Here is a 15,562-nt window from a genome sequence, read left to right on the forward strand (position 1 = left end):
ACAACAAAGGGGGGTTTCATTCAAGGAATGCAAGGTTGTGTAATACACAGTTTCAATAGCATAAAGAACAAAACCATATGACCATCTAAATATACAGTAAAAGCAACTGACAAAATCCAACACCCTCCTGTGATAATAACACTCAGCAAAAAGGAACAGAAGGGAATTTCCTCAACCTGATGAAGGCCATCTACTAAAAACCCACATATAACGCAATCCTTAATCGTCAAAGACTGGATGATTTCCTCTAAGTTTAAGAGCAAGACAAGGAAGCTTCTCTCACCACTTCTTCTCGACATTGTACTAGAGGTCCTAGCCAGGAGAATTAGGGAAGGAAAAGAAATAAAACGTATCCATGTAGGAAATGAAGATGTAAACGATCTCTATCATAAGATAACATAATCTTGTATATAGAAAATTATAAAGACTCCACTAAAAACTTATTAGAACTAATTAACAAGTTCAGCAGGGTTTCAGGATACAAAACCAATACACAAAAATCAATTGTATTTCTATACCTTGCAATAAGTAATCCAAAAGTGAAATTAAGAAAATAACTCCATTTATAATAAAGTAAAAAATAGAATACTTAGGAATAAGTTAACAAAAAAGTGCAAAATTTCTACTCTGAAAACTGCAACATTGTTGGAATAAAGATCGAAGTAAATGAAAAACATCCCATGTTCATGTATCAGGATTTAATATTTAACATTTGCTATCTTGACTTAACATTGTCAAGATAGCAAATCTACAGATTTAACACATTCCCTGTCAGAATCCTAGCTGGCTTCCTTGTAGAAATTTACAAGCTGAATTTAAAATTCATACGGAATTTCAAGGGGCCCAGAAGAGCCAAACCAATATTGGGGAAAAAAAAAAAAGGAAATAAGTTGCAGGACTCATACTTCCTGATTTCAAAACTTATACCACAAAGGTGCAATAAGCAAAGCTCTATGCCCTAGCAGCATCCAAATATATCATATAGTGGTTTTAACTGTAGTCACATTGCACATCATACCACCAGTATTTATTTATGTTATAACTCAAAGTTTGTACCTTTTGACCACCTTCATTCACTTCCCCCACCACCCAACCCCACTTCTGGTAAATCAAAACTATGAAATAGTTCTTCTATGAGTTTGATTTTCTTCTTTTTGATTTAGCATTTAAGTATTTGTCTTTCTCTGTCTGACTTATTTCACTTATCATAATACCTTCAAGGTATATCCACATTATGCAAATGGCAGGATTTCCTTCCTTTTGACGGCTTACTAGAACTCCACTGCGCGTGCGCACACACACCCACACGCACGTACATATACCTACCACGTTTTCTTCATCCATATGTCAACAGACACTTAGGTTCTAAATATTATTGAATTGTACATTTTAAATGGGTGAATTACATGGTATATAAATTATATCTCAATATAGATGTCTATAAAAGGAAGAAAGAGATGGAAGGGAGGAAGGAAGGAACGAACGAATGAAGGAAAGAAAAAGAAATATAGTGGTCCACATACCTGAAAAGATAAGGAGTGGATCAAGGAAATCAAATCTCAAGAGCTTCTTAGTATATTCCACAAAGGGATCGTGTGGGTTGCTGAGGGAATCAATGTTCACTCCAAATGCTGTGCCAGTAATCACATCCATGCTGTAGGCCCCAAAGAAGCTGAGTAGAGAAAGATATGAACAACTAAAATCAACACCTCTTTACTCTCCTTACCCAACACATATAACAAGAAGTGCATGTAAAATCAGATGCCCAGACAAGGCAGGTAGAGAGCCTCACTCTTTCAGAACCACCTGTTGGTCCATGGAAGAGTCTATGCTACTATCACTCACACATGAGGTGTGTCTGAGGTGCCAGTGATGCAGATGGCCCTGTGCCAGGAGGGCTGGGGACACTGAGGCAAGTTAGACGTCCCCCCACAAACTCGAGGAGCTCAGTCATAGAGGGACAGACACCCGTAATCACACAAAGTACAGTAGTGTGTTTTGACTACAGGCAATAATAGGTGTATAAGGACTGTGTCTGAGCAGAACCAAGGGTGTAAAATTAACTCATCCTGGGGGAGTCAAGAAAGGGGACGTTGATCATTGATCTGGATCTTGCCTCACCACAGAACCTGTGCTCAGAGCTGATTCCTCTTCAGTGAATTACAGAACAGCAGCACCCTGTTCTGAGTTGCCAGGAACATCATCCCTCACTGCCTTACACCCCTGCTAAGGATCCTGAAAGACCCACACTTCCTCAACTCCAGTGGTCTGTGGTTGCCCAGAGGGCAGACTCATTTCTGTAAAAGGTAAAGAGTAAAAATGATCAATTCTATGGTCATCCTACCCATAGCCTGTATGAGGCCTTCTGTCTTTTTGGACTGACAGAAAGGGGAGTGGTGGCAAGATTTAACATTCAGTATTTGCAGGTGTCCTCAGCCAGACTGTGAAGAGATCTAAGTTGTTCCGAGTCCCATATTGTGATGATTGTCCGCCACCCACTGCCTACCAGTATGTACCAAGTCTCTTCCCTGCCACCATTCCATGCCATCCACACTCAAGATTGGTGCAGTCACGTTTCTTCCTTCTCTCCTGGCTGTCCTGCTTTTTTTTGGTGAGCCACCTCTCTTTCTGGGATGGGCCTTTGGGAGTTGTACCACCACATACCTACTTCTGTCTGGTCACTATCGTAACTCAGCAGTGGGAATCTGGCTCCCTGGCAGGCAGCTGGAGGGTCTCAGTGGAGCTCAGGTACCAGCAGCCTCACCCCTACTTACTCTTTCACGGTGATGGGCTTGCCTTTCTCTGCTTCCTTTCTCAGGTTCCTCACCAACACATCTCCATACGTGCTAATGATGGGGAACATCTAGACACAAAATAAACACCACCCGAGGTTAAATGTGGAGACTCAAGTCCTAGAAGGACCTGACTTTCCCATGAATGGAGCAGTGACATTTGATAAGGAATCTCATAATGTCTCTTCTAGGAGGTGAAGATAAAAGGCTATTTTAGGAAGCTCAAATTTAGTAGCCTCCTCCCTGGAAAAGGACTGTGATCTTATTTTCTACCTTATTCTTTAAGTTTCTAATTGAAAGTCCTCTTCTTTTCTTACCTGCTTGAGCTTTCCACTGGTGAAGGTTGGACACAGCAATGATCGTATTTTCTTCCATTGTTCATCTTCAGCCAGTGAGATGGCATTTTTCATAACTCCCACTGGACCAAACGTCTAGAGTTGAAAAAAAACACATTTTACCCTACATAAGTTTTGAAAGTCTCGACATTTTTGGAAATTGTGTTCAATGTGCGCCAATTATTCAACAAATATTTAGTGACTGTCTACTTGGAAGCAGGCCCTATGCTAGATGCTCAATAAATATTTATCCCAAATGCATAGCTTCCTGTGAGGGTCAAGGAGACATCCAGCCACCAGACATCATTTCCAGACTTTATATGCCAATCTCCTTTTAAATGAAACGACTCACATAGTAGGAAAACTGTTCTTCCAGAGGAATAGACAGGCATAAGACCTAGTTCATCCTCCTGGGCTGTGCAAAGTACAAGGGTATTGGTGACAGATAGCCAGATAGCCTTGGCCAAGTGTGTGTTGACTCAGACGAGTTCTGTCTTTACATATATCTAAAGCCTGAGCAAGTGGAACAAGGGATGTCTTGATATGGTGATTGTTTCTAAAAACAGTGCTTAGCACTTGAAAGATTAGAAATCTATTTGCTAGTCTGAAGAAATAATGCAATTACACAAAAAACATTTTCCCCTATATTTTTTGCCCAGGATAAGAAGGAAAAAAGGTAATTCTATTTCTCAACTTGGGACTGGCCTATCAAACCAAGCTGCTTGGAAATTTCCACATTCTTCCAAAATAAAATTTTGTTTTAAGACGGATATTTCCAACACCCATTCATGATGAAAACTCATAAACTTAGGAGGAGAGGGAAACTCCCTCTACTTGATAAAGGGCATATGCCCAAAACAAAGCAAAACAAAACAAAACAAAAAAACTATAGCAAAAAAAAAAAAAAGTCAGTCCTTTGCAAAGATCAAGTAAATAAATTGAAGTACTAACTTAAAATCTCTCCATAAAATATCCCAGGCCCAAATGAGTTCATTGTTAAAATATATAAAACATTTAATGAAAAAATAACCAACCAAGAATACTTTTCCCAAAAAAGGGATCCTTCAGAAATGAGGGAGGAATAAAGAAATTTTTAGACAAACAAAAGCAGAAAGAATTTGTTGCTACTAGAACAGCCTTACAAGGAAGGTCTTCAAGCTGAAAAGACAGAACACTAACTAGTAATATGAAATCATATGAAATAATAAAACTCACTAGTAAATGTAAATATACAGTCAAATTCAGAATACAATAATATTGTAATGGTGGTGTGCAAGTCACTTATGACTCTAGGGTAAATGTTAAAAGACAAAAGGGTTTTTAAAAAGTATAGCTAAAATAATTTGTTAATAGATACACAATATAAAAAGATGTACAATTCACCCTTAATCAGTTCAGGCTTGAACTATGCAGGTCCACTTACAGGTGCATTTTTTTCAATAGTAAATACTACAGTACTACATGATCCATGATTGGTTGAATCTGTGGATATGAAACCACGGACGGAGGAACCTCAAATACAAAGGAACCACATAACAGAGGACGGACTATAAGTTATATGCAAATTGACTACAGGGAAGGTTAGCACCCCTAACCCCAACACTGTTCAAGGATCAACTATAAACTATGACATCAAAAACATAAAATAAGTAGGGGAGGGAGAGTAAAAACATTCAGCTTTTGAATGAGAATAAATAGGCTGTTATATGTATGTATAAGATGTTTTCTGTAAGCTTCACTAACCAGTAAGTAAAACCTATAGTTGATAAAGAGATAAAGAGGAAGGAATCAAAGATACCACTATAAAAAAAATCATGAAATAACGAAGGAGACAAGAAGAAGAGAAAAGGAAGAAACAAAGAATCTATGAAACACCTGGATTAAGAAAATGGCAACAGTAAGTCTGACCTACAATCCCTTTAAATGTAGATGAACAGATGAATGGATAAAGAAACGTGTCCGTGTTTGTGTGTGTGTGAATAATTATATATATAATGGAATGTTATTCAGCTTTAAAAAAGAAAATCCTGCCATTTGCTACAACATGGATGAACCTTGAGGACAACACACTAAGTGAATTAAACCAGGCACAGAAGGATAAATATCACATGATCTCACTTATATATGGAATCTAAAAAAAACAAAAACATTCAAACTGATAGTAACATAGAGAAGAATGGTGCTTATCAGAGGCTAGTGGGAGATGGGGCAGGGGGAGGGGGAGAAGATATTGATCAAAGGGTACAAATTTTCAGTTATCAGGTGAATAAATGGAGACCTAATTTACAGTATGGTGACTCTAGTTAATAATACTGTAATGCACACTTGAAATTTACTGAAAGAGTAGATCTCAAACGTTCATACCACTCACACACAAAAGGTAATCATGAGGGGGGATGTATGTGTTAATTAGTCTGTGGTAATCATTTCACAACATATACATATATCAAAGCATCATGTTGAGTACACCTTGAGTATATACAATTCTTTTGTCCAAAATAAACAAATAAAAAATTTTAGGTGGTGAAAGCTCAGGAAAAATGCACCATTCTTTTCCTACATTATAAAAAGTTTGAACTAGTGCAGTAAGTTCTAGCTAGTGCAGCAAGACAAGAAAAATAAATGAAAGGCATACCGATTGGAAAAGAAAAAAGTGTTCCTATTTTCAGTTGACATAATTGTCAGTATAGAAATTCTCAAGGAAATAATAGGGAAACCTCTAGAACTAATAAATGACCTGAGCGAGTTAGTAGCATATAAGATCAACACACAAAACTCAACCCCATTTCTATATGATAACAATGAATATGTGACAACACATTAAAAACACAGTACCATTTACAATCACTCTAAAGAAAATGAAATAATTTAGGTGTAAATAAAACAAAACATGTATGAAATCTCTATGCTGAATACTACAAACTGCTGTGAAATGATCAAAGAAAGCCTAAATAAATTGAGAAACAATACTATGTTCATAGATTCAAAGATGTGACCTAGTAAAAATATAGATTTTCCTCAAGTTGATGTAAGGGTTAATTCAATTCTTATCAAAACCTCAGCAAGTATTTTGCAAACATAGATTAGCTTATCCCAAATTTGTAGGGAAAGGCAAAGGACCTAAAATAGTTAAAACAATTCTGAAAAAAATTAAGTGGGAGGGATATTCTACTCGCTAAGACTTACTGGGCAACTACAGTCATCAAGATTGTGTGGTACTGGGGGAGGGATAGATACATAGATCAATGAACTGAACAGAGAGTAAGAAATAGACCCACAGAAATAGGCCCTAATGATTTTTGACAATGGTGCAAAAGCTATTTAATGAAGGAAGGAGTCTTTCCACAAATGGTGGAGGAACAGCGCAGACATTTACAGGCAAAAAAACCCAAAAAAAACCCCAAAGACAAAAGAACTATGACCTAAGCGTCACATGTTATACAAAAATCAACACAAAATGGATCATAGACTTGGGCTTCCCTGGTGGCGCTGTGGTTGAGAGTCTGCCTGCCGATGCAGGGGACATGGGTTCGTGCCCCAGTCCGGGAGGATCCCACATGCGGCGGAGCGGCTGGGCCCGTGAGCCATGGCCGCTGAGCCCGCGCGTCCGGAGCCTGTGCTCCGCAACAGGAGAGGCCACAACAGTGAGAGGCCCGCGTACCGCAAAAAAAAAAAAAAAAAAAAAAAAAGATCATAGACTTAAATGTAAAACATAATACTACATACTGTTTAGAGGAATAAGGGAGAAAAACTTTGGAACCTAGGACTAGGTAGAGGTTTCAGACTTGACATCAAAGGTACAACCCATAAAAGAAAAAATTGACAAAATTGGCCTCATCAAAATTAAAAAAAAAAAAAATTTTGCTGTGCTAAAGACCCTGATGAGAGGAAAAGACAAGGTACTCACGGTGACTATAAAAGAATAGTAGGAGGGAGCGTTATGGTGATGGAACAGTTCTGTATATTGATGGAGGTAGTTACACAAACCTAAATACATGATAAATTTTCATACAGCAACACACACACAAAAATGAGTGCACAAAAAACTGATTAAAACTGAATAAGCTCTGTGGATAGAATCAATGTCAATTTCCTGCTTTGATACTGTACTATAATTTTTCAAGATATTATCGTTGGGAGAAACATGACGAGGGTACATAACATGTATTTTTTTCTTTTGAGAACATGCTGTGAATTTATAATTATTTCAAAATGAAAATTTAATAATTAATTAATTAAAAATTTAAAATGCATGCCTACCCGCCGGTTTGTGAAGACAGAATAACATTCTTTCACTAGCACTGTTTTGATCATGTCTAGATCTGTGATAGCCAACACAGGCTGTCGACCATCAAAAAACCTGTGTAGGGAAAACAGAGCTGATTAAACTTAATGAGCCAGTTTCTGCAGCTGGAGCCACAACCAGAAGTCCAGATTTTCAACTAGATGTTACATAATCCCTACTCCTAGAGATCATGGTTAGAAATAACATTAAAACATGGGTTAGGTCTAGGTGGTGTGTGTATGGGTATTTCCTATACCAACTTCATAATTCTTAGGGCTTTAAAATATTTCATATCAAAACATAAGTTAGCTTAGTAAATAACTGAAGGCAAGTTAATTAACTTGAAACAAAAAAATAATTAATTACGGAGAGTCCACCCATTCTGTCATGTTTGAAGATATATCAAAAGCATGAAAAATGCAATGATGTAATAGCTGAAACTTGTAGACACACTGATCATAAATATGTACAATGTGTCTGCAAATGGAAGAAGATTAAGAACGCTCAAAAGTGAAAGTAGGATTATGAAAGGTTTCTTTGCTCTATTTTCAAAAATACGCTTACTTTATACTTTTTTAAAGGAAATCATATTTTAAATAACAAGGAGATATCCTTGGTAGCATCAAGGATTTGAAACAAAAGGACTGAGAGAATAAAGTAATTCAGAGGAACATGTATAAATTCATTTTTAAAATATTTTCTTTTCACTATTTATATTTATTCTTCGATGTGGGTTCCAAGAGGGCCTAGGGCTCCATGTAGGTGACATCCATCAGCAGCTAGGCAGGCCCACTTTTGACACATGTACCACACAAAGCTGACTCCTCAGATGTGACACATCCCAATTTGGCCTGATCTCCTGACTGTCAGGATGCCCGTTCATGGGAATGGGCCACTGGCATGAGGCTGACTCTAAGTTAATCACACTGTCTACCGGCATTTTGTTTCCTCTATCAATCGTTTGCAATGGCTAGAACACAATGGAAGGTTTTCTACATGTTACCTATTATTCCTCTGACTTCGCACAGGAATTTCAAATGGTTTTGTGATCACATATAAAAATGGATGAGAACTAAAACTGAGAGGGTTTAAGTGAGTGGCATGTGCATTTAGCGTTGAAGCAGTGACAGAAGGGATTGAGGAGGCACTTAATCTGCTTTTTCATCTGACTGACCATATTTCTTGGATGATTTCCCTTCTTCCCATCATGTTTTTTCAAAAACACCTGGGTGGAGAAGGGATAGTGGTTTGGGGTAACCCTTTACACTCATGATGTCACTCCAGCCTTAGTATTTCTTACACTCTGAGTTAAAATTCAGGTTCTTGGGCCCCATCCCAGATCCTCCAGGTTCAGTGTTGCTGGCGGGTGGGGCCCAACGCTTAATTTTTAAAAAGCCCTCCCAGGTGGTTCTTATTTACACCTAAACATGAGAAACATTTTCTAAAAAGAGAACTGGGATCTACTATGAAAGAATGACTCCATCCAGAGCTCAAAAGTACTAAATGTTGGAGGGGCATTTGGAGCTGGTCTAGTGGCAATCCAGTGCTATGTGTTTTTCCACGCAATCACGTTGCCTTTTGGGGCCATGGCAACTCAGCAGAGCCCTATGGTTTCTGAGAACTTGATGAGAGAAGATGAAGAGGTACAGAGAGGAAGAACTTTCTCCCGCTTGCTTTTGGCACATAGTCACCACGTTACACCTCTCCTGCTGCTCACACCAAACCTCCAGCAGCTGCAAAAGGGACCAGCCACTGCAATCAGCTGGGGCCACTCTACAAAATCATCAAGTCCTTCAGCCCGTCGGAAACACTCTGGGTTAGAAATATCCCACATCTCTTCAAAGTCAGAGGAATAGAGTAGTTAAAGCAATACCAGTACACACTTCTACTGAAAAGTCTTGACTTAAAAAAAACAAACTAAACTACATAAGTGCAGAGAAATTTTTTAAAAGCTGAGCAGAAATGGTTTCCTTTTCTTGTTACCTATACCCCCGAGTCCGTCTTTGAAAAGGACATATTAAATCCAAAATTTAGGTAAAGGAGTTTTGGTTTTTAATTAAAAGTGAATCATGTGGGAGACGATAAAAGCATACATTTGTAAGCAGATGTTAGAATGTTCTGGAATAATGCATTTTATGCAATTAAAGGTGCCCCAAGGAAGGAAAAAATGGCGAAGGGGGGAAGAGCAAGGTACTGGGCATAAAGTGATGTTAGGAGTCCCTGGGCCTCAAAAGTCTGGAGCAAAGTGATGACCTGTGACTCTCCAGGCCTGACTCAGACTGTGGACCTGGACACCTGGTGACATCTGGGATCCCTGGTAGAACAAGCCTCCAAAGCTTTACGATAGATGACTTCATCCTAGGAAGCTCTGGACTGAGATTGTCCTCCACACCACAGGGGGGGGGGGGGGCCGCCACATCATAACAAGTCTATGCGATGGAAGTTTCCAGAATACTCACCCCCACGTTTTCCCATACTTTTTAAAACATTTATTGTCAAAATCCCAAATACCCTGCAAGAAAAAAAATTGGATTATTCGTTTAAATGCATTGAACTTTACCTCTAATTAGGACAAAAATTACTTGAATCGCATGGTATCAGGCTTCCTATTTCCCACTGGCAAATGCAAGGAAACACTTATTCAGAGACATCTTAGGGGAAAGAAGACAAAATAGAGGAGATATTTGAAATGGAGAATTTAAAATCACTCGAATTTTCTTTGAGTATTGTAGATACTAAACACTTACCCTTGTCAATGAATACTAATTATTCCTTGTCTTTCTGAGGGTTTTTGCTTGAGCACCGTGTTGTCTCTAAAATCTCATAACCCTCTGAGTTAATCCTCCAGGGACAAGTGAGAAAACTGAAGCTGAGGGTAAGAGTTTCCTACACACACTTGCATCTCCTAGTTAAGCAGACTTTTCATTTATCTCATGAGCCCCCTCTAGAATTCTAGCAGAATAAGGGAGTTAAGGCGCCAGTAACTTCTTTGGATCTAGCAGTAAACAAAACATCTAGGGCATGTGGTGAGTGATAAAGTGAGTGAGTGAATGAATGAATGGCAAAGTAGATCGCCTTCTAGTTTTCCAGCTCAGCACGGAAAAGATGGGGAGATACCACAACTACACAAAGGACAAAGGACAGTGCAATTAAAACACTTGCCCTGAGTTTTCACTTCTGTAACTTAAAAACAAACAAACAACAACAAAAACCTTCCTGTAGCTAACTAACTTTCTGCTGTGATATTTGATGGTTTACCTATGAAAATGAAGGTCTCAGAAACATGGGTCTCGGAGTGCATCTACTAAGGAGTTCATCCGGGAAAGGTGGAAAATAAATTATTGCTTTTTCAGAGAGAAAAAAGTTCATAAAGTTCACAGGCAGTAATGAGACAATGAAGACCTCAGTTGGGAGAATAAGGATCTGAGAAACAAGCCTTATGTCTGCAGGAAAGGAAATCTGAGCCAGAAAGCAGCCTGCACACAAGGCTCTGCCCCCTGGACACAGGGACGTAGCTCATGACTTCCGTTCAGGGGCCAGGCCCTGGGCAAGGCATCAGAGCTGGATTAATATCAAGGCTCAGCCAGAATTCATAGTCCATATGCCACCTAGTACATTCTGTTCAGTTAAATTAAAATTTTAATAATTTTGCCAAATCATGTCCTTTCTAGTGATTTTCCATAAGTAATTCTGCCTTGTTTTTTTGTTTTTTAACCCACAGTTCATTTAGCAGTTAAATATCTGAAGTCGAAGACAACCATTATCCAGTCTCCGTTATACTCTCTCTCTGCTCAAACTCATCCATGAGGTGCCTCCTTAGAAGACACAGAAGTAAAGCAGAAAGTTCTTGTTCCATCTCTCAAATCTCCAAAATAGTCACCGGTACAAGAGGTGGATTAGAGCATGGAAATAACTGCTGGGGTTAGCAGTTCTTGAGGGAATTCAAGTATGTGCAAATTACTCAACGGTGAGTACTAGGGTTGCCTCAGAAAGTGAAGTTTCCAATCAATCCAGGAGGAATTTCTTTTAAAAGGGTACCCACAGCACATGCTAGCAAAAGGAAAGTCTGACTGTAGTGTAGGCAGCTTAATGAGTCATGGCTGGGCACCCCCTTCATGCTTTTCTCCTAAGGGGGATGGTGACTTCCTGGGAATCTGCACCTGGCAGAAAGAAAACCCTCTTCACAATACTCACCAGGTGGAAAATCAAGTTCTGTGCTGAATCAGCTAGAGAGCTGGGCTGCCTGAGGCCGCAAAACCTGAGGCCCCTAACAGCTGAAAATGGAGCCATGGCGTAAACTTGGCCATGTGCTGAGTGGAGCCTATGGTGTCGTTTCTGGAAAGCATGAAACTTCAGACCTTTCTCTTGAGAAGGGGAAATTTTATCATGGAACTCAGCTGAGATTTGCAACCATAAGAAGCAAAGCTGGAGCTCAAACATCACGCACCTTTTGGTAGGACAGAATATTTCCAAAATAAGGCAGAGGTGTTGGCCCAGGAATCCCCAGCTTCTTAAAAAGTCCATGTGAATAAGTTCCATATCTATAAAGTGAAAGAGGAAACCAGGTCACAGGGATTGTGTAGTAAGTGCTGGAGCTGGCCAGTCACTGACTCAGAACTGGACAGTCAACCTAGGGAGGTAACATGTAGGTGATAACTAATAACAGTGATTCCAAAAGTGATATTACATTCACTCATCACCTCCTTTCCCACCTGCACTGTGAGACCCATAAAAAGTAATGATGATTAGATAAAAGCAGCTGAAGTCTTCACCGTCCCAATCCTAGAATGAATACTTGATAAATGTTTCCAATTTGAGTGTTCCTGAGAAGTTGAGGCAGGAATCTTCCAGGGAATTAATCATGTTTATTAGTTACTTGACTCTTCCATGATTTGGAGATTCTCATTCTAGGTAGAAAGGGGAAAAGGTTTTTTTTGGTAGTACCCAAAGCTTTAGCAACTTCTGGTCCATTAACTTGGATCTTCAAAACAGACAAGGAAAGGGAGACCTGATTAGCACCCCAAGTCCAAGATCACAGAGGAGACAAGCCTGGACAGTTACTCACATATAGAGAAGCATCAGGATGGTAGCCAGGAGAACCCAGGTTTCCGTGGAAAAGCTTGAGATTAGGTCCATGGCCACTTTCCTCTGAGTTTCCCTCCTCTGAATTTCCTTTCAGCTGTGTGTGCTATTCTTTGCAGGCCTTTGAGTGTGGAGTTTCCCTTCCTGGCCAGCGGAGATTCAGTGAGGCTGGAAGGTTTATGTTCTGGGAAGGGGGTGGAGCTGGAGCTGCAGCCAGTAGAAGGGCCACCTGTGCTCCACCTGCATGAGCCCTCCCTGCCTTGATGGTTGGCAAAGCATCAGGGACACACCAGTTTGACCTCCCTTGAGTTGGTATCTGTGACAATCCAATATCAACTCAATCAGTGTTATCAGTAAGCCCAACTATTACAGAAACTCACATAAAGCCACTGACCATATCTCCTCTAAACTACCCTTGTCTCCATAACTGCCCACACTTTAAAATACCTGAAATTCTTCCAACAAGCTAGGTCTACAGATCTTTACCCATGCAGTTTCCTCTGCCTAGAAATGTCCTTGTTTCCTCTATAAGTCTCCTGTTTATCCTTCAAATCCCAGCTCAGACAGAACCCGCTGTTTTAGAGACTTTCCTAACCAACTTCCTTGAACAGATATAACCTCTTCTTCATCTGGCGAACTTCTGTCCTCTGCACACAATTCTAATATGTCCATCACCATTGTTGGATTCCTTACCTAGTTCCCCCACCAGATTGAGAGCTTGTGCACAGTCTGGGTGTTCGTCACCATCATGTCCCTGGAACCAAGACAGTGCTTTCTGCCAAGTGGGAATGAGAAAGTTTGGTGGACTTGAGCAGGTGGAGGTAAGATCACTGGGCCACTCTATGTCCTTTTCAAGTGGCTCTTTGGTGACCACACCATCTTCCTGGATTATTAATACAACAAGAGAGCCTGGCTGCACCTCGGCCACCATCCCTGCACATTCAGGATGATCCATCAGGATTCTATTGACAAGAGGGCTCCTGAGGGAGAGACAGGATATGGAGGGGATGGTGATGGCGCACTAAGGAGTACTGATTCAGGCTGATTCCTGTCCTGCCCTCAGATAGTCCTGCATTAGACAGCAAGTTAGACAGATTCTAGACCAAGGAATGGCCCCCTATCTCTGGAGAGGCTGCAAGTCCAAGATCAATGGGTGTAAAGAGGAGAAAGCAGCCTGATAGCCAAGTGGGCCCCACCTCTTTATCCACCAGTGTTGTGGCACACACAGTACACAGGACTCCAAAAAGATGGTATGAGGTTTTTCTATGGGGCAAAGTGGGGTCGGAGCAGATGGCTTCCTGCTTTTTGACAAGTAGGGAATTTATAATGGGTACGAGGACCTGGCAAGGAGGAGGCTTATATTAGAGGTCAGTGTCATCTGTGAGCCCGCACCCCATTCCTTATGAGAGAAACCTGAGGATTGAGGGTCTGGAAATTACATGGCCTCATTGTCATTATTCTGACCCAGGTCCTGGGATTGCTTGGCCTGGAAAACCATGAATTACGTAAAAAACAAAATCTGAAAGATTCTTAAACTCAACAGAAACACAAGACATTTAAGCTGTGCTTGTGTTTCTCACTTTAAGTCCTTCTGCAGAAAGTGATACCCACCTTTCACCAACTCTTTCCCTCCCTCTGACTTGAAAGTCCCCAGGGCTCCTGGACAACAGCCTGAGAGGGTGGAAGTCTCATTGGTAAAATGCAATAAGTCCCAACTATGTCACCTGCCTTCTTTTGTTTCCTTGGGGACTTGTCATGCAGCATGAAACTTCTACCATCATAGTTCGTCATCTTTGGGTTCAGACTTTCTCCAGGAGACACCTGTTAAAATCCATAGCTGCCACTGGTAAGTAAAATGCATGAATACATCTATTCATTCGTGTCAAGTGGGTGAATGTCAGGTGCAGGTATTGTGCTGGGGTGTGGGCTAGAAGCCATACAGTCTCCTTCCTTGAGAGCAGCTTCCAAGTGGAGGGAGTGAGACACACAACCATGCTTAGTATGTGGCATACCTCTGGAATCTCTGAAAAAAAAATGGAGCCCTACAGAGAGGTAGTGAAGGAGGGAAGTGGCTGCAAGCTTGAATACCGACAAAGGACATACCTGGGAAACTGGAAGATGATCCCCAGGAAAAGTAGGATAGAAAGTCCCAGAAACTCTGATACATTTCTGCCCTCTTTCGGTACCTTCTCTGGGCGCTGTTAAGTAGGGTCGTGTTACAGCCCCCAGGTTACAGATGTAGAGACTGAGGCTTAGCGACTGCAGGTGGCTTCCCAACAGCTGTTGATCAAAACCTGTCACATGTATGCTAACATGAAGGTAGACTGGCAAGTCTTCTGCACTGAGATGCCAGTATGCAGTGTTTGCTGTTTCGTGATGAGGGTCACTATGGGAAATAGTGAGACCCGAGGCTGCAGCAGCGACTTGGTTACAATCTGGCTCCTATCTCCATGGCTACCCCTGCCCAGGAGCTCCCCCATGGGTCTCCAGAACCAAGGACTCTATCTCACCTCACCAGGAGTAAAGACAGGTGCAGGTCATGAGGACACTAAGGGTCTTGTGTGTAGGATCAGCCTATGTTCCCAACTGAGAGGAACATAAAATACATCCCACATGGGATGATTGGGGTGTTGTCTGATAACTACTGACAACTTAATTCACTCAACTAAACCCACAGCCTTTCTTATTCTTCTTGAGAACAAAACCATTTATAGAAACTATATGATTTCATCTTCCTCCAAAACACACACTTGGCTATGATGATTTTCTCACTAAGCCTTATATGACCATCACCTGCCCTATTCACCGCAGGGCCGGTCCAGCTGGTTGGAATCTATCCCAATGGCGATAGGCTAGTCATTTCCTGGGAATAAAATGTAGCCAGCACCACGTCCTAACCAATACAAATAGCCTTGCTCTGCAAGGGGAAGTAATAGAAGGCACGATCTTTGTGCCCCTTCATTCACAGCCAGGAAGACCTAACAGGAAGCGACGTATATACTAAGATTGTGAAGGAAGACATGTGTGCCTGAAGGTCACCCCACACCCCGTGTCTCTCATCTAGTCGT

General features: G+C 40.8%; 1 protein-coding gene across 1 annotated transcript in view; it reads right to left on the bottom strand.

The window, feature by feature from the left end:
* The window catches only part of LOC114894199 (cytochrome P450 3A29-like), a 28,903-nt gene extending 16,338 nt beyond the window's left edge, over positions 1-12,565 (bottom strand). Inside the window, exons 1-7 of the mRNA XM_029220686.1 lie at positions 12,478-12,565; positions 11,860-11,953; positions 9,872-9,924; positions 7,388-7,487; positions 3,110-3,223; positions 2,775-2,863; positions 1,524-1,672 (exon numbers count right to left, since the gene is read on the bottom strand). Of these exons, the coding sequence (XP_029076519.1) occupies positions 1,524-1,672; positions 2,775-2,863; positions 3,110-3,223; positions 7,388-7,487; positions 9,872-9,924; positions 11,860-11,953; positions 12,478-12,548 (670 nt within the window). The 5' untranslated portion in view covers positions 12,549-12,565. The remainder of the gene's footprint in view (positions 1-1,523; positions 1,673-2,774; positions 2,864-3,109; positions 3,224-7,387; positions 7,488-9,871; positions 9,925-11,859; positions 11,954-12,477) is intronic.
* Positions 12,566-15,562: the final 2,997 nt, after the last annotated feature.

This window comes from Monodon monoceros, unplaced genomic scaffold (genome assembly GCF_005190385.1).
Source record: "Monodon monoceros isolate NGI ecotype Baffin Bay Population unplaced genomic scaffold, NGI_Narwhal_1 Super_Scaffold_13, whole genome shotgun sequence".
Classification (NCBI taxonomy): domain Eukaryota; kingdom Metazoa; phylum Chordata; class Mammalia; order Artiodactyla; family Monodontidae; genus Monodon; species Monodon monoceros.